The sequence below is a fragment of the Toxotes jaculatrix genome, chromosome 5, assembly GCF_017976425.1.
Source record: "Toxotes jaculatrix isolate fToxJac2 chromosome 5, fToxJac2.pri, whole genome shotgun sequence".
In the NCBI taxonomy this organism is placed as follows: Eukaryota; Metazoa; Chordata; class Actinopteri; family Toxotidae; genus Toxotes; species Toxotes jaculatrix.
The window spans coordinates 25,849,521-25,867,899 of NC_054398.1; the positions used below are offsets into that span (position 1 = coordinate 25,849,521).

General features: G+C 43.0%; 1 protein-coding gene across 6 annotated transcripts; it reads right to left on the minus strand.

Annotated features, from left to right (window-relative positions):
* Positions 1-869: 869 nt before the first annotated feature.
* Positions 870-17,062, minus strand: LOC121182240 (plasma membrane calcium-transporting ATPase 1-like). Of its 6 annotated transcripts, XM_041038642.1 has the most exons (21): positions 16,867-17,062; positions 13,917-14,114; positions 12,275-12,532; positions 11,438-11,563; positions 10,834-10,935; positions 10,728-10,764; positions 10,453-10,473; positions 7,718-7,860; positions 6,436-6,650; positions 5,861-6,103; positions 5,127-5,368; positions 4,811-5,048; positions 4,144-4,323; positions 3,729-3,816; positions 3,366-3,472; positions 2,892-3,083; positions 2,580-2,793; positions 1,990-2,201; positions 1,784-1,891; positions 1,512-1,700; positions 870-1,260 (listed from the first exon to the last, which is right to left on the minus strand). In XM_041038642.1, the coding sequence occupies exons 1-21, from the start codon at positions 17,060-17,062 to the stop codon at positions 877-879; spliced, it is 3,693 nt and encodes a 1,230-aa protein (XP_040894576.1). In that variant the 3' UTR covers positions 870-876. The 6 variants fall into 6 exon arrangements, with proteins under 6 accessions (XP_040894576.1, XP_040894572.1, XP_040894575.1 ...); XM_041038638.1 differs by lacking the exon at positions 10,453-10,473 and adding an exon at positions 10,028-10,054 and having other exon boundaries at positions 7,718-7,861; positions 10,732-10,935; XM_041038641.1 differs by lacking the exons at positions 10,453-10,473; positions 10,728-10,764 and having other exon boundaries at positions 7,718-7,866; positions 10,770-10,935.
* Positions 17,063-18,379: the final 1,317 nt, after the last annotated feature.

Consider the following 18,379-nt stretch of genomic DNA (forward strand, 5'->3'; position numbering starts at 1 on the left):
TCACATGTTTCTGTATCTACCCCTGTTAATAGGTGTACATGTGGAAAATGTGCTGTCAGGAACAACCAAAGCTAATGTTGCTAGAAAAATGTTACCCTGCTGTCGCTGAGTGACTGCACTGTAAACCTGCACCACTGGTGATTTGCTTGGAGCGGACGAGCGTCTAAAGAAATTCGACGGGCTGACATCAGCGCACCATGAAAGTAGAAAAACAACCATTGGAAACTAGCGTTCAGAGCAAACTGACGCTGGAGCTTTCGTCTCACAGGGATTACTTTTAAATACGGTTACCTCATCATTTGAAACTTTGGCCATGTTTAATATGAACATCCAACACTTTAACATTAAATATATATGACAGACAATAAGGAACACCATAACAGGTCCCCTTTAAGTTAAACCTCAATGCAAACTAATTCTAACTCATCACCTTCAGCTCACATCGGCTCGTCTGCTGACAAACTGAAACACTGCAGATTAAAACGAGCCCTGACTACGTCTGAACATCAATATCAATATTTACAGATCAGAAACTGATTATTGATTGGACCACTTCACAAACACTCTCCACCTAAATAACAACTGCAGAGTTCATTAAAGTAAAGAAGGAAAACAAGAGGAAGGAAGACAACAGTCTGTGTGAACCTGCTGCTGCCACTTCCAACACAACAACAAACACATGTGGAAACATTTCTGTTTCCTGGAATCTAAAAACCAGCAGGTGAACTCCTGACGAGCAACAATCAGATGACTCTGTTTTTCAAATGTTTTTTCATTCCTCTGCTCTCAGAAGGAGAAGAGCTCTCGCCGTCAGGAACACAGTACGAACAGAACAGACCACTGTAACAGGAAGTGGTCAGTCAGGGAAAGAGGTTTTCACAGTGAGGTTTCCAGGCTGTGCAGGGGGCTCCCCGGACACGGCGGCAGCCCCGCTGAGTTGGGTGGGATCAGACCGGACCTGGAGCCGTCCTTATGCAACGGGACGATGCGGTCCATGGCATTGTTGTTCTGATTGGGCGAGGAAGGGAGCGGCGGCAGGTTGGACAGTCCGGTCAGCGGTGGTGGGATGATAATGGAGTTTCGCTTGGTGGGGGGGTCATCCTCGCCCTCGTTCTCATCGATCAGGGGGATCTGGGGCTCTGAATCCTCGATGCGGAACTCGGGGTGGCTCATGAAGTTGTGGATGGAGCTGCGAGATTCAGGCGTTTCCAGACCTTCGTAGGGAGACACGCTGTCTCTGAAGGCGTTCACCACACGGATCTGAGAGACGAGAGGAAGACGGTCACGGTTAAGGGTTTAATGAAGGAGCTTATCTGTCCAAACTGTATGCAGGAATAAGCCTCCTGGTTTAGCTACTGTACCTAACGGCATAGGGCCCTGCTTCACAGAAAGAACAGCCAGTTACCTGAACAAATTTAACAGCTAAAACTCGGCTCTTGTGCTATGTGTATCACTGTGTTTTCCTTAATCTCTGATCCAGGTAGAACTTTCCTTTAAAGGTGAGACCATACCTGTGTCTGAATGCGGTTCAGGCCACGACACCAGAGCACCTGGCCCCTCCTCAGCTCCATCTCAGCATGGTCGATGGCATCCAGGTCCTTCATCTCCTCTAGCTCGTCCTCAGGGATCTCCTCTTGCTGTGTGCCGTGACCTGCTGTCTTCAGGAACTTCAGCCAGTTGGTGGGGACACTGGACACCAGCTGAGAGGGAGACCAACACAAATATTACACCCCTGTCAGGCACAACAGCAGCAGTTCCTGTTCCTCAACAGGAGGTGTCTCACCTGACCCCATAGGAGGCTGCCAAGGCCCAGGAAAACACACCACAACCACTGGCTGATGGTGAGACTCACACAGCTGAATGGTTTACCACCAAACTGCACGATGATGACCTACAGGAGGACAGAGTCATGACATAGAGGGATTCTTTTATCACTTCACATTGTGAATCTGAGCAGGTGTGATGACTGCCTGGCTCCTCACAAGTTACCTGTACGAGCAGTGTTCCCAGGATGATAGAGCAGAAGATGGGGTTCTTGAAGATGCCCTCAAAGACATTCCTCTCTCCATGAATCTTGCGGGCATTGAGCTCGTTGAAGATCTGCATTAGGACAAATGTATTGAACACGATGGTGTAGTGCTCAGAGGGCGGGGCGTGGAGGGGGGCGTTCCTGCCGCTGTCAATGTCAAACAGAGTCTCACCTGTAAGAGGGAGGGACGAAAATTACAGAAGAGCCATAGAAATCAACCAAATACAAATCCTTATGTTGCAGCAGGAGTCTGCTGGTTCCAAGGTTCAGGTAAGTAACTACAGGAGTCTTAGAGGTGGAGTCTCCCTGACTTTGGATCAAGAAATGTTTCTACAAGAAACCAGTATTATTTTTAAAATATATATGGTTTATTGTCTACGACCTCCCCTGATCTATATTTTTCTGTACAGCCAGAATGGGGACATGATATCAGCACATCCTTATCTGGACAACAGTTTCAGTTCATTTAATACATAATTATTTCAACCTGTGGCTCAAACACACACAGAGAATCTGTTTCAGACCAAGAAGCTGTGATATGTTCACTGACCAAGGAAGAGCAGGGTGAAGATTATGGTCAGCTGGTAAATGGCGTGTCCCAGGATGTTCTTCATCATGGTGCGGGAGATGAGCGGCTTCTTCCGGCCGTACGGGTTCCTGAGCAGCAGCGCTTCGGTCGGCGGCTCGGTGGCGAGAGCCAGTGAAGCGAAGGTGTCCATGATCAGGTTGACCCACAACATCTGCACAGCTTTTAGAGGAGAGTCCTAGGAACACACACACAATGTCAGTGCCTGTCAGCAGAGAAACCACAAGCCCGATCAGCCAGAAGTTTTTTTAATGTCATTTAGAACAACGCTCTAACCTGGGTGATGCAGGCTCCGGTGAAGGCTACGATGACGGCGACCACGTTGACGGTGAGCTGGAACTGCAGGAACTTGGATATGCTGTCGTAGACATTCCTGCCCCACATCACGGCCTTCACGATGCTGATGAAGTTGTCGTCAGTCAGGATGATGTCAGACGCCTCCTTCGCCACATCTGTCCCCGCAATGCCCTGCAGCACGCAGCACGTAAGTCATCTTAACTAAACCTGATGCTAAACTTGATCCTGAGCTGAGGTTTAGACTGTATCAGGGCGTATCCACAGGAAGTCGAGCATTGGTCTGTTCCCTTTTCAGATCAGCTCATATTAACAAGTAAATTCAAGTTGTTTATTCTTTATGTACTGATGACTATTTTTTCTGTTTTATAAACAGTGATGACTACTTACAGAAACTTTCTTGAATGTTACCAAGTTATCTAGAAACAGCAGTTTGATATTAGCGACAGTCGTTACCATGGCAAAGCCAACATCTGCTTTCTTGAGGGCAGGTCCGTCATTTGTCCCATCTCCAGTAACTGCAACAACCTGCCTCTGCTCCAGCACCGTGCTGTCGATAATACCTGAGAGGATGACAGACAGTCTCAGACAGGGTGCCCTGACTCTGACCACCATTAAAATCAGCTAAGACCTTGTTTTGGTGTTAAAGTGTCTTTTTCCCTGATTTTAATGTTTACATGTATGTAATGCACTTTGAAACTGCCTTGTGTATTAAGTGTACTGTATAAATAAATTTGCCTCACCTCAGTCTCTTCTGTCTAACCACTACATCTATCTGTCCCACCCCGGCCTCTTTTACCTGGTTAAAGTGTGTCTCACCTTTGACCAGAGTGTGTTTGTCTGTTGGCGATGATCGGGCGAGGACTCTCAGCTTTGGCCAAATCTTATCGATACGCTCCTGCTCAATCTGCAGTGAAAAAGAGAAGACAGAAATAAGAAGTTTCAGTTGCAAAACAGATCAGTTTATCAGAATAAAGTGATGCTAGTGTCCCTTACAGCAGGGGTGGGTCCCCCCTACAAGGGGACACGAGAGAATCTTATCTTTTCAGGCCCTCAAACACTATTCAAATGAAACAGTCTGAGAAGGAAGATCACTCTTTGATTACACAGCTCTTGAAAGAGCAAGATAAAACTCAAAAAAATCCCCAAACAAAACCCCGGGAACCACTGCCTCTAAATGCTGCAGTGTTCTGTGCCGTGTGCACTGTGTGTGTCCAGTGTGTGTTTGTCTGACCTCTCCCAGCTCGTTACGGATCTGTCGGTTGAACTCTTTGCCCTCCATACACAGGAAGTCGTCTCCAGGTTGCAGGATGCCACATTTGATGGCAATGGCTCGTGCAGTGTTGATGTTGTCTCCGGTCACCATGCGGACAGTGATTCCGGCTCGCTGGCACTTTCTGATGGCTTCTGGTACCTGATGAGAACAACAATAGAGAAAAAAAAAAACAAGTAGCGAGTGACACATGTTGAAGTTCACAGAGTTCTCTGGACAGAGGACAGAACATGTAGTCTCTTTGCATCCCAAACTGTCAGTCAAAAATATTTATTTTTTGTCAGAATCGTCTCTTTTAAGACATTTAGTGTCATCAAGCATTCCCAAAACAGCTCTCCTCTAACAGAACGCTGAAGAAAAGCTGCAGCTCGTAACAGGTTCCCTCTCGAGCTTTCATAAACATTAGCACAGACAGGAGTCAGACTTCTCACTCTGAGCTTTTGAGGACCGACTCCTGTCAGTCCTTTAAGATTCCACACATTTAGGAGTTGATTACTTTTATATCAAACACAAAAGAGCCTTAACATAAGAACTGACCATAGTGTTTTAGGAAGATCCTCTCCATATGTTCTGTGAGTAGGGACTTGTACTGTGTGTATTTTTACTGTGATTGACAAAGCTGACATACCTCAGGTCGCACAGGGTCCTCAATACCAACCACGGCGATGCAGGTGAGGCCGGTGAGGATGTGGGCCTCGTTGTCCCAGTCAGGCTCTCCGTCAGCAGCGGGGAAGTCTCTGTAGGCGAGGCAGATGGTCCTTAGGCCCTCCGAAGCCATTGGTTCAATTACTTTCTTCACCAGGTGGTCACGGTCCCGAGGTTTGAGGTCTTTGGTCTCGCCGTTGGCTATCATGATCTTACAGCACCTGGAACCACAGGACAGAGTCATGTGACTGTCATCTGATTGAGCACAGAGCTGTGTCAGCAGCAGCAGTTAAACCTACTTCCTGAGCAAGATCTCTGAGGCCCCTTTGCTGAACATTCGGTAGCTGCCATCATGGTTCTTTAGCACGGTACTCATGGACTTCCTCGCAGAGTTGAAGGTGTAGACCTTATATAGTTTCTCTTCTGGGATTTCATTGCGGATAGCCTGGTAGTCTCGGTGCAGGTCGCGGGTGAGTCCCAGTAAGGCACATTCAGTCTTGTTTCCCACCTGGCGATGTAGCCCGCCCTCCTTCTCTGGAGGCTGCAGGAAGCAGCAGCAGAAACAATGTTAAATCACAGCACAGCACAAGTTTTCAGCTTGTTTACATGGTGTATACATTAAAATCACAAATGGAGAAGCACCTGACAACAACATCAATACAACAGCAGCAATGAGACACAACTTTCAACAAACATTACTTTTCAGTCTCTTGATGGTTCCAGAGTTTCTGTTTTGATCCACTAATTATATTTTTTCAAAAGCAGAGATTAGAAGAGAATAATCATGAGACTAATTGTTAATGAAAATAATTGTTAATGACCGTTTCAGCTCTGAAATGCCAGAAAGGAAACTGATAAAAGAAACAACTCTTGCAGCTGAACCTGTTTGTTTGCTCTGTGCACTGATCTGTGGATTCAGGAGGCACTGATCAGATGAGTCCTGAGCTGCTGTGGCAGCTCTCCAAACCAGCACTCTCAGCCAAATGCTTAAATCACACAGCTTCCTGAATGGACAGCTATTTTTACAGCTCACCATAATCTTGGTGGTGTAGGCGCAGTTGACCCCGATGCCCAGGATGAGCAGGTCCAGTATCTTGGCAGGGATCATGTTCGGCTCCGGCACCTTTTTGTGGTAGCTTCCTGCGACGTAGGCCTGAACCACCGTCATGCGGTTCATGGTGAGTGTGCCCGTCTTGTCGGAGCAGATGGCTGTAGCGTTGCCCATCGTCTCACAGGCGTCCAGGTGGCGGACTAAGTTGTTGTCCTTCATCATTTTCTGACAAGAGAGGAGAGCAGTGTTACCTGAGCCTTGAGTGCTTTATTCTGAATTTACTCTGTTAGTCCATTTCAAGGAGGGTCACTGCTCCAACCAACAGAAATAATAACTAACTGTAAAAACTGCTGACCCATTTGTTTCTAAAAATAAAATTAAAATGATATGGAAACCGAACGTCAGTTTCAATTACACTTAACTAATGTCAATTTTTAGGACCTACAATCACATGAAAAATAATAAAAGGAAAAGAACATGACCTGAGTACGTGTGCTCAGTCTGACTCATTGTGTAGCTGTTGTGTACAAGCTGTATAATTCTGTATGCTAACACACCTTGACTGAATAGGCCAGGGAGATGGTGACAGCCAGAGGGAGACCTTCAGGCACAGCCACCACCAGCACGGTCACACCAATGATGAAAAACTTGACCAAGAACTGCACATAGATGGGCACACACTCTTTGGCCCAGGGAACCTCCTGTATCCAGAAGGTATCGATCAGGAAGCGAGTGATGAGGATGAGGACGGTGAGAGTCGACATAAACAGACCTGTGGACACAGACTCGTGTTGTAGTTTTCTAAGGGTTGTAATTTGTATTAGGCAAAGGTAAAAATGCAGAAACTTTCCATACTTTATGTGTACAGACAAATAATACACAACTACAGTCCAATCCAATCACACCACACCGTTGTACAGTATCTTGTGCAGCCCACCTTGGACATATCATGTATGAGCCACGTGCAGCAGTGGTGTCACAGACCCTCTGCGGCCTGTGGTCATGTCTCCATGGACAACATAGTGTCTTCTCTTCCACTGTCCAACTTGCCTTTCAACTACTACTCCTTTTGATCAGAGCCAAAATGATATATTGGTTGGCTGATTTCATTGGCCACTAATGGCCTGTCACGGATCAGCATACATGTCGCTGGATATGCACTGGTATGAGAACTTTTTTTTAACAGAACATAATGTAGAAAAAGATGCTTCGTATGATTCTTGGTAATTTGGAAATGGTGTAATCACATAGTTTGTCCAGCAGAGAGCGCTCCTTCTCCACTGTTCACAGTACTCTCAGGACTGCCTGCAGCTCTTGTGGCAGAGGAAGCTTTGTCTCCATGGTAATTTGCTATTTAGTTCGTGAAATTCACTGCTGGAAAGTTGATAAACAATGGCCGCCATCACCCCAATATCGGCTGACATATATCAATACTGGAATTTTTTTATTCCATAAAATCTGCATCAACATCGGCAGAAAAGAAGAAGAAAGAAAATCCAGTATCAGTTGGGCTCTTCTTTTCACTGATGTGTCTTCACCAGTCTTAGGAAATACCCACTACAAACATCTCTCTAAAATGTGATGGCCTCATCAATCTAAAATAAGAGATTTGCGTGAATCCAGCTTATTTTTTAAATGTGTGCTGCAGAGTGGAGGGGAAATTATCAAATCTGCACGGTAAAAGTAATCATAGATTCATTAACTGCTGCTGGAATTTCTGGGCAGGGGCATAATAACATAAAAGCTCAATTTTCTGGCAAAATATACAATATATGCCACTTTTGAGTTTCTGGACAGTTACACACACCATTCCTAATTTATCGGATTCTCTATTTGTACCTGCTTTGCCGATCTGCACAGCCAGTTTGGTCAGCTTGCCCTGGAGGACAGACTTCTCCTTCTTTGGTAGGTTTTTCTTCTTCTCTGATTCTCCATCCTCGTTGAGCGGCTGCATTTCCACATTGGCTCCGTCCTTGTTTTTTCCTACACAGGACACAGGAAGCCAGTGAAGCATTCAGGTGTCAAAGACACAAATAATCAAAACCACTGCTACTGATACTTCAAGACAAGACAAGCCAGTTTTATTTATGTTGATCTACCATCCGTTCTAAAATAAAACACAGTATTACATCAGTGATTGAGTCTTAAAAAAAAAGAGATAAAAAAAATGCTGCCTTTTAATGCAAAACATCTGCAACAAGTGTTGAATTTCATTGACTGTATCCTAACAGTAATTAAAAAGATATAGTAAAACTGACTGAAATGAATTAGTGTTTCAGAACGCTGTAAGTGTTAAACAGAGACAGCGTTTTCAGCAGAGTGGTGAGAATGACATTACTATTGTTGTACTTATAGAACTGGTTCCTGTGGAGATGCACATTATCATAATGAACATTTCCACAGGATTAAAACAGAGAGGGTCCTTATTAAAATATGATCAAATAAGCATGTAAGACAGGAGGTATTAGGGGTTTTAGGTAAAGGCCCGGGCCTTTCTGCAGTTAAGGTAAACAAATGCCTTGTCTGCTATGTGGGTAACCATGGCAACCCCAAAACCACAAAAACAGGTCGTCCTATCTTATCATACGTTACAGTATATTATACTTCGCCTAATGAACATCACCTAATGATTTCCATAGCAGGACCTGACCATGATGATGATGCCAGCATGTGAGTCCTTTGGTCCACTTGTTCATCACACAAGGACAGACATCAGACATGTCAACAACTAAGCTGACATTCTGCCACCAAGACAAATCCTCATGATTGTTACTTATTAGTAAAAGTCTGTGTTAACAGAGTGAAGAGTCAGTCAGAGGGTGTGACAAGACAACCCCGATGCTGTGGTGTTTGTCTAATCCCAGTCTGGGTTTGTTGTGCTGTGCAGGTTAACTACAAATAGACCCCCAAATTAACTTACTAGCAAACTAACCAGACTATTTCATATCTGTACCCTCTGGATCACCATAGTTACAATAAACAGAACTTAACAGTGTCAAATGACACTGTACCTCTGTGACAGTGTGTGTGTGTGTGTGTACATGTGTGTGTGTGTGTGTGTACATGTGAGTGTGCTGATCCCAGCTCAGTAATGAGGTTATTAGTGGACAGGCAGGCAGCAGCAGCAGGCAGGAGAAGAAAGCAGCTGCCGAGCTTAAGGCTGGTAATCTGCTTGGTCCTAATCACCATCAACCGAGTCAGGAGCACCTGCTGCTGCTGCTCAGACCATAGGGACACACACTACACCATGTGGGGACCACAGGGACCACAAGGAACCAGTACAACCTGGTGGGGATCGGGAAATATGACTGAACCAGGGAGAACCAGGATTCTGACTGACTTCAGAAACTGAGATCCACCTAAGATTCCTGATCTCCTGCAGGATCTTTGACCAGTCTCATCAGAACCACCTCTTGTAAACCAACACAGATTTTGTGAGTGATTGACTTAACTGTCCAGCATTACATGGCGCCCCTGGGAGTTTAAACTTCTCAGATTGAACTCTGGAGTCAGATTGAACTCTGGAGTCCCAACACCCAAGGATGGGAGGGTGCTGAAGCTATACTCCCTTGTTTACATCAGCAGCTCAGCTGGCCTCAGCACACCAGCACACTGTTAACTGGTCCTCACAAAACAGCAAACACTGAAGCAAATTTTCACAGTCATTCTTTTGATAAAACAATGACAGAGATAAAGAGTGCATTTTATAATGATAGTGACAAAGAAACTGTAATGTGGATCGATCATGTAGGTTTAATATGGACTGATTACAACATGATCAAAACAAATGCGCTTCATCATGTCACTGGGGACACTGATATCTCTCCAGTGAGTCTGACTGATGCATCACTACTTATATCCTCCATCCTACACTCACAGAAAACAGTATCATGTACTGTAAGTACTGCCAACATGACAGATGATTAAGAGCATGAATGAGAAGGCAGGTTCATCCACAAAACTAATCTTCTACACCTCAGTACTGCCATGCGGTGGAAGAACCAGAGCCCACAGTGCAGCTTTAAATCAACCAGCCAGCTTCAGGTAACTGATGGACAGATGAAATGAAGCTGCTACTGCTCAATACAAGCTTCACGTTCACTCAGAGTTAGATAACTCACACTACTGAAGCAGAGATGTACTGCTCACCTTTCTTGCCTTTGTCATCTTTTTTACCTGTTAAAGAAAAACATGCAACAGCTGTTAGATAGTTATACATATGGAAGAAACATTAATAAAACAGTAAAACAGCCAAAAATGATATATATTTTTTTATAACTTAATATGTACAAATACTCTGCTTTTGAAATTTTGGAACATTTGTGTTAAGCCAAAAAAAAAGCAGGTAAAGTCAGATTCTTGGCCAGTCCACCACTTTGGTCTGAGAGGTGAAAATATCTTAACCGGTGGAAGCATTGTCACTAAGCGCAGTTCATGTTCATGTTCCCCTCCAGATGAACTGCAATAACTTTGTTGATCCCCTGATTTTTCATCCAACACCACATGGGTATCAGTGTTTTGTCCCTGAAACCTATCTCAAACCTATATGTGACTGCCAATGAAAAAGCAGCGAGATTGCATCTTGATGTCCATCTCTCTGAGTCAGTGTGGACTAGTAAATTTATGTGATGGCTGTGGCTCAGCACATAGAGCGAGTTGAAGTTTGATCCCTTCTGTTGAAATGGTCTTGAGCTGCTCCTGATGGACATGCCCTTTCCTTGTATCCCACCATCCGACATGAGGTTTGGACAGAGTATAAAGCTGGTTCAACGGCCAGACACACAAATGGACTGAAGTGAAATCTAAAATGTACCAGCTGAAGAGAAACAGGTTCCCTTGTGAGCTGAACTTACTTTTCTTGTCTTTCTTCTCTTTCTTCTTCCGCTCTTCTTTCTTCTTGTCTTTCTCCTTCTTCTTTTTCTCTTTCTCTGCCTTCTCCTCACCATCACCGTCACCTTCCTCACCAGCACCGAGCAGTGTGAAGATGATACCAGTCTGAGAGTTCACACCTACAGCGGTGACCACCATCTTGCCAGAGCCCTCCATTACATGGGTACCTGTGAGAGAGAGGAGGGTGAGGTATTATACCATTGTTAATTCTGTCAACTCTGTGCAGAACATCTATTGTAACTGTCCGTATTGTCTCAGATGTAGGATTTGAGGTTATATAAATAAAACTGACTTGATAACAACCTGATGGAGCCCGCTCAAAACTACAACAGAAGAAGACAATGTGATTGGGTCATTGGTAGAGCACAGTCCAATGAGCCAATCATCAATAAGCTGCCACGTGCAGTTACTGTGGCTGCAGACTAATGTTTAAAATTTTGTATGAATGAATGTCTGTGGAGCTCCTTAAATAATCACCATGAAACTGCTTTTTGGTCATGAACTTTTCACACAGGTAGCATAAAATATTGACACCTTTTCGTCTTCTTTAGGAAGAGTGTGAAACCCAGAGAGACACTCAGATTCAACAGTGGAAATTAGCTGGTAAGAACTGACAGTGACAGCTCAGGTCACACTGAACTTGGCTATAATTTGATGTGAATGAAGCACCTGACAGAATCATGGGATCTTCGCTGACACTCTTCTTGACATGATCTGACTCTCCGGTCAGAGAGCTCTCATCAATCCTCAGATCGTTGCTCTGAATCAGGATGCCGTCAGCAGGGAGGAGGTCACCTGGAACACACAGAGGTACACTGTGGTAACAGGTCATTGTCATCAGATCATTGTGTTACATCATGATTTTATAATTTGTCTGTCACACGCTGTGCTTATTTTAACCTCTGACTTTTTCACGAGTCAGAGGTCACTAAACTGTAAACTGTTACCCAGTACAGACATAATATCACTACCTACAAAACTATTATAGGAATATTATATATGATGTTCATGTTAACATTTAATGATCCATGGAAGAAAGTTGTTGTTATGCTGAAATGAGAAGATTATTCTGTTGTCAATAGAAAACTAAAATAATTTATAATTTCTCTAAGCAGTTTGGAAAGGAAGAAGAGACAGATGTCATAAAATACTGTACGTGCAACCTTCCCAAACAAACACCAAGCTGTTAAGTCCTTCTTTTTAAGAAATGAAGCATGGTCGCTTCTAGGTGTATTGTAAAAAGGGTTCTTTCAACCTGAACTTCACTACTGATGCCAAAACTACACTTCTTTTGATATGTGACTTTGAGAAATAAACATAAACATCATTGAACAAAAAATGGCAAAATCAGACTGATCAAAGAATGACTCAACAAGGTTATGTCTCTGGAGGTTTGATATCCAGCTCTATTCATCACTTAAGGTAAACTGTTAAACTTGGATTAACTGGAAGTTGAACCAGTGGTCAGCTCTTCTATAGATTTGTGAATGCTTTTTGTTCTCTCACCATATTTGACTTGTGCAATGTCTCCGACAACAATCTCGGACACATTGATCTGGATCACCTGCCCCCCTCGGACCACGGTGAACTTCTGCTCCTGCTCGATGCGACTCTGGAGGCCGCGGAACTGCTTCTCTTTGCTCCAGTCGTTGAAGGCCGTCACCAGGACCACACACACCACAGACAGCAGGATGGCTGCACCTTCGATCCATCCAGCCTCAGCCTCACCCTCCTCCTCCACGCCGCCAGCCGCACTGCCACAGTCTGAACACAGACAACACAGGATGGAGTGAATTTTCCGATTGTGTGTCAGTGTTAGTTAAATATTCCCATGCTAATATCAATATTTCAACAGTGCAGACTAACAGGAAGTGACCTCTGTCCAATGATTTTAATGATGGTTTAATGATTTAAAATGAGTGATGACCCAGATCACATGACCTTTAAATAAAAAGTCAGTTTAAGGGGGAATCTAGACAAGACAACAGTGTCTCATTAAACCTAAAGGTTACTAGAATCACAACAAAATGTTAAAACACACATGTAATATCAAGTACAGCTGGATTCTTCAGGTTTTTCTTTGAACTGACCCCTCCAGAGAGATGTATATAAAGTTCAGAGTGAATTCTAGGAATCAGTATTGTGTTAGAAGATGATGATGATGATGATCATGATAATGATGTTGAAGATGATGATGATGGTGCAGACTGACAGATAAACCAGGTACAGTTTTATAAATACAGATGTACTGCTGTCTCCCCACGTTCAGTGAGCAGTCCTGTGGGACTGTCAGATGACGAGGCAGCACAAATGAAAATGATCACTGAAAACACTTTAAGCAGCAGCCAACACCAGTTTGTGTGCAGCTGTAACAGAGAAATAATTTATGAGTGATTGTGATCAACTAAAACCTAAAATCAGTTCATTTTAGACATATCTGTTCCCCTGTCCTGCATATGGGCTGCATAGATCTAACCTGTCTGACTACCATCCCATTCAGACCAAACCTGCATCTGAATGGGCCAAAGCATGACAGCTGATGCTCCTTCTCAAGTCTCATCATCTGACTGTGAGTAAATATGTTTTCACCTCACTCATGATAATCATGTAAGATGACAGTAAAGGCACTAAAACCTGAGAGGTGACCTATATTTTCTTTTATATTTTTGGTGTTTTTCAGTCTGAGGCAGTTGCTCTGAGGGTACGCTATTATTAGTGTCATTAAGCAGAGGCCACAATTATATAATTCTGATAGTGTAGGTAAGAAGTATTAATGAAAAACATAAGTAATAATATTAAAAAATGTGTATTTAAAATTGAATAAACATCTAGAGTTGCAGCTCAGCTGCTCACTGTGTGGACATGAATTTCATGAACTACTGTTATCATACATAAATGCTGCTGATATGACATCCTGTCATATCTCAGCAATATATACAAAGCCACAGAAAATAGGAAACACATTCTGACTGACTGTTCACTTGATAGCTCTGCTGTCTCACAACAATGTCCCTGTAAACAAGCTCAGCCGTGAGATGCCTGGATATACATAGGTTCATAATAAACATTACAGAAAGACTTTTCTAAAGATCTAAAGGCTTCGATCGCACAAATAGAGTGACAGTTGAAAACAGAAAGATAAACTCACGCTGTCTCTCAGCATCTGGTGGTTTGTAGAAAGAAAGGCCTAGTGAAATGACGGCTGCCACTTCCAGGATGATGAGCGTGACATCCTGCAGGGCTTCCCACACTAACTGTAAAAAGGTTTTTGGCTTTTTAGGAGGGATGACGTTCTGTCCAAACTCCTTTTTCCTTCTGCTGATGTCCTCCGAGTTTCCATCTAAACCTGCCGCAGAAGAAAAAAGACAATGTCATCAGTCTATATGTCCTTCTCTGAGCCTGGCTTAAACCATTAAACTGAGTTTATTTCTAATATTAATATTAATTCTAATCTGTTGACTGAAGATAACCCTTAATCCTAACCTCTTCACATGTTTGAAACTTTGAACAAATAAGTCATGAGTGATTTAACATTTGAAATTACTGATAAATTATTAGGTTCACACTTGCAGGATGTATTTGAGTCAAATAATCAAATTATATTGAACCTTATTTAACCCCACAGACCCTCCATTTACACGAAATCGTATTGTTTGAACAAACTTTGCTCTAAACTCACAGAAGTTCATTTTAACTTTTATGGGAAGTTTCCAAAGATTGCTAATGACGATATGATCTCCCATGCAGTTCATATGTGGTTTCAGAAGAAGCTGAGCTGAAGTATGTGAACTGGTTTGACCATTAAAAAGAAAAAAGGAGGTAGTCTGTACACAGCAAGGCACACTTTAAGGTATTTAGCAAACATTCACATGAACAGAAAACAGGCTAACTATATGGACAAACACCAGTGACCACCAACAGTGGAAGTAGGCTGGGACTTTTTTGTTCTATCCCTGACAAAGTCTGATATGCTGTATTATTGTTGCAGATGTTGGAGTGTTCTCATCAAACCTAAACCAAAAAGTGTCAGCTTCACCTAGAACTAAGAGATCAGATGATAGGTAAAACTTTTTCATCCCCAAGAGACCCAATTTGTAGATAAAAACATTACTGTTCACAATCGACTGTTGAAAAAAATTAAAGATCAAAATGTTGCATCATTACATTTTTGGAAGTGTACAATAACTCTAAAGTTAGTGTGAGGACTACATCTCTGTTTCCTTTGAGCGCTGCTTTTATCCTGTAGATGAATCCTACTGAGGTGGATGTGGACACTTTCCACCTTCTGTGTTTTGATCTTCAAGGGTCTGATGTCAGGGCCAACAGAAAATAAAGCCCACAGTTTCTTATTCGTTATCCCACCGGGGGCCCAGAGCAGAAATTTGTTGTTATGCATGTTTATAGAGGTCCACAGTATCTTTTCATAAGTTTTTAGAGGATGAACCTTATCAGCTCAGAGGCTGTGTGCACATGATTACTGTGACATTTTCATTCACACTTTCATTTTTTTCAGCTACTGTGCGAATGTATAAAAAGATTTAACATTAATCTCAAAATTTTGAATTCAGAATTTACAGTGTTTAAGCTCAACAGGCTGTGTCATGTATTCCAGTGGTGAATGATCCCAAATGTCCTGTTGTCCTCTGTAAAACCAGACCGTCCCTATCTTCTGTAACACAGTCTGTAGTAAACTCAAGCTATGTTGAACAAATAATAATGAGAGCAAAACAGCTGAGAATTAATATGGGATTCAATGCCATACAGGTCAATAGTCAATAAGTCTGCACTCTGTACACGGGAACTAACGTAATTTAGAAACTGGAAATGTGGGTTGCATCAAAATGTATTTATATGACATGTTAATTTCATTCATCTGAACTTGATTTTTTGAAAAGGTGACATGGTTTATCATGCCTGGTGTTTGTGTCTCTACAGTAGTGTGGTATTGTGTGGGAGCAGAGTGTTTCCCTCTGTGGAGTAGAACAACTTGTCGGCACACGCTCGGGTCCCTTTGGACACTCTGCAGCTGCTGCATGACTGCAGCTGACTCAATCAGTCTCAGCAGGTTTTTAACCCAGCACTTCTCCTCGTTTTGTCTGAAAATGAAACTCAGTGAGCAGCTCACTGAGCCTGCTCAGTGCTTTCAGGTGAATGGGATTACACTGAAAGTTAATGGATCTAACCCGCGGCTGTCACCCCAGAGACAGAGAGAAGGAAAGCAGTGTGATGGATTTTCCACTGATTTCAAGCTGCTGCTGACATTTTACTTCTCTCTGTCAGCAGGAGTCCCAACAGTGAAGGTGTTTACTGAGTGTGCACAAGACGGACAGACTGAATGAATTAATGATGAGGAGGAAAATGTTAAAGGGCACATGTATGAGACACACTGAGTCCACTGTCTGCAGGTCAGCTGCATACTGAGTCCACTGAGACACACTGAATCCACTGACATCCGCTTAAGGAGTTCAGTATCAACACCAATACTAATCAAATGACTAGACTGGTATTGGTTCACCATCCCCCTGAAGTTTGTTGGATAATCCCAACAAACTCCTAAATGATTCTTGCTAACAACATCTTTAAAGCCTTTTCAGTCAAACTTTAGTCCACTTCTCATTTTTAAAACTGCCTCGGGAACAAGATTTTGTCCTTGCAGCTGTGAATTCTCCATTTGAATTTTTCTTAATTTGAATGTTGTATTTACAGTGTGTATCTCATATTGTCCTGAAGCTGTCAGAGAGCAGAGCAGGTTCAACAGCAGCTGCAGGTCACATGTGACTTTGACCATCATACAGTTAATAGTCCCTCAAGCCAAACCAAAGTACAGACTAAACTTTGTATGTCCTCTGTTGGTTTAATGCTGTCTACGCCAGGGGGAGTGGTCTGTGAATCACTGGTGGAGAGGCCTGAAACATCATCCCATACCCCTGTGGCTCTCACTGAAAACATTAAACTGTATTTATAGTGGAGCATCACACTGTCTGTGGTTGATTTTTGATTCACATTTCTGGTGTTGTGATGTCTGCCCTGGAGCTTTAGAGAGACTATCTGTCCAGACACAAACTGAAGACAGACGCAGAGTTTCTGAACATATTTACCTTCAACAGGTGACGTCCTCAGTCTGGCACACAGTCCGTTAACGTCGCCATAACATTTCTGGATCTTGGTCAGTGCCTCCGGGCCTCTCAGCTCCATGAGCGAACGCAGCTCCTGCAGCGAGCAGCTGAACTCTGCGTTGTGGTTGGCCTCATTGCATCGGCCATGTTTGGACCCACGAAAAGAGTTATTGGCCATGTCTCCTCCTCTGTGACTTCACAGAGGCCTTCTGGAAAAACACAGACTCAGTGGTGGGCCTGAGGTGCAGATCTGGCCTGACAGGGACTCTGTGACTGTAGGGGGACAGACAGACTAGATTATTCCAGAGGTCTCATTGGAAAACAAATGCATAACTCTAGGGGGGGGAATGTAGAAATATTACCACACAAAGTACATGACTGGATTTAAAAGTTGTGGCTGACCGCAGGACATCAAGGTCATGTCCTCAGTGTTGGTTCTGGGAATGTGGGGGATTACACTCACTAAATACTTGCAAATTACACACGAGGGTTTTTAAAGACTGATGGAGATATTTCTGTCATATGATTCAGATGAAAATCACATTCAAATATCATCCAAACTATTCAGAATTCAGTTAGGAAAGAAACTGAATTTGCAGGATTTTTAATTTTTTGAGATTTTCTTGAAGTGGTCTCAAAAACTATTAATTTTTCCTGAAATGCTGGGCGTGGCACAGGGTTGTGTCATGTGTGAATAAATACACCCAAGAACCAACTCAAGCTCTAAGCACAGTGCCTTACTCCGGGACAGCAGCGGGAGTAAACATTAAATCAAGGTAAGAACAAATTTAATAACAGAAAATATTCATTAAAGGTCTCTTTTTTCAGGGTAGTAGAAGGTAGTTTTGGAATCTCCTGTTCTTACTCAGTGTTTTCTATATTTATGTGTCTAGCTTTGTGCTTGTTACATCGCCTCACCTCATCAGTGTTAGTAACAAGCTGTATGAGTCAAAAGTTCTCAATCAACCAGGTAACTGGGAGGCAGACAGCTGAGATCCAACAAAAAAATAGTAAGTGCATTTTAACCCTTTGAACAGACTGAACCTGAGTACATAAATGTGTGCAGTGTAGAGTATTGTGCATGCTGGTGTGTGAACTGAAAGCCTTTATATTTGTTCCTCACAGGTTGTGACCTCTGCGCCTTCAACTGTAATCTGTGTCAATCAGTCAGCCGAAGCTTAATCTGAGTGAGAGAAAGGCAGCCTGTTTAAGGCTGAAGGAGGGAAAGAAAAGAGCAGCTGAGAGATGAACAGGCTGAACAGAAGTCATGACAGTCAAACTGCTGAATAAAACCTTGCTGCTCACTGTACAAAACTAAAGCTTAATTAGTGAAATTAATTTCACAAAAGGAAACAGAATGCAATGACAATTTCCATCTCTGCTCCAATGTTCAAACAATAATAAGGGCTGTAAATCTTCCTATTAGAGAAGATGCAACAAGGTCATCTGGATTTTTATTGAACAAATTCCCTGTTGTTCAGTTACTAATGAACTA

Excerpts from the sequence above, each read along its gene's own strand:
- LOC121182240 (XM_041038638.1), bottom strand. The coding sequence starts at position 17,062 with ATGGCCAATAACTCTTTTCGTGGGTCCAAACATGGCCGATGCAATGAG. Across the intron at positions 7,862-10,027 it reads AGATGACAAAGGCAAGAAAG|GAAAAAACAAGGACGGAGCC; the intron begins GTGAGCAGTACA and ends TGTCCTGTGTAG. Across the intron at positions 1,892-1,989 it reads TGGGAACACTGCTCGTACAG|GTCATCATCGTGCAGTTTGG; the intron begins GTAACTTGTGAG and ends GTCCTCCTGTAG.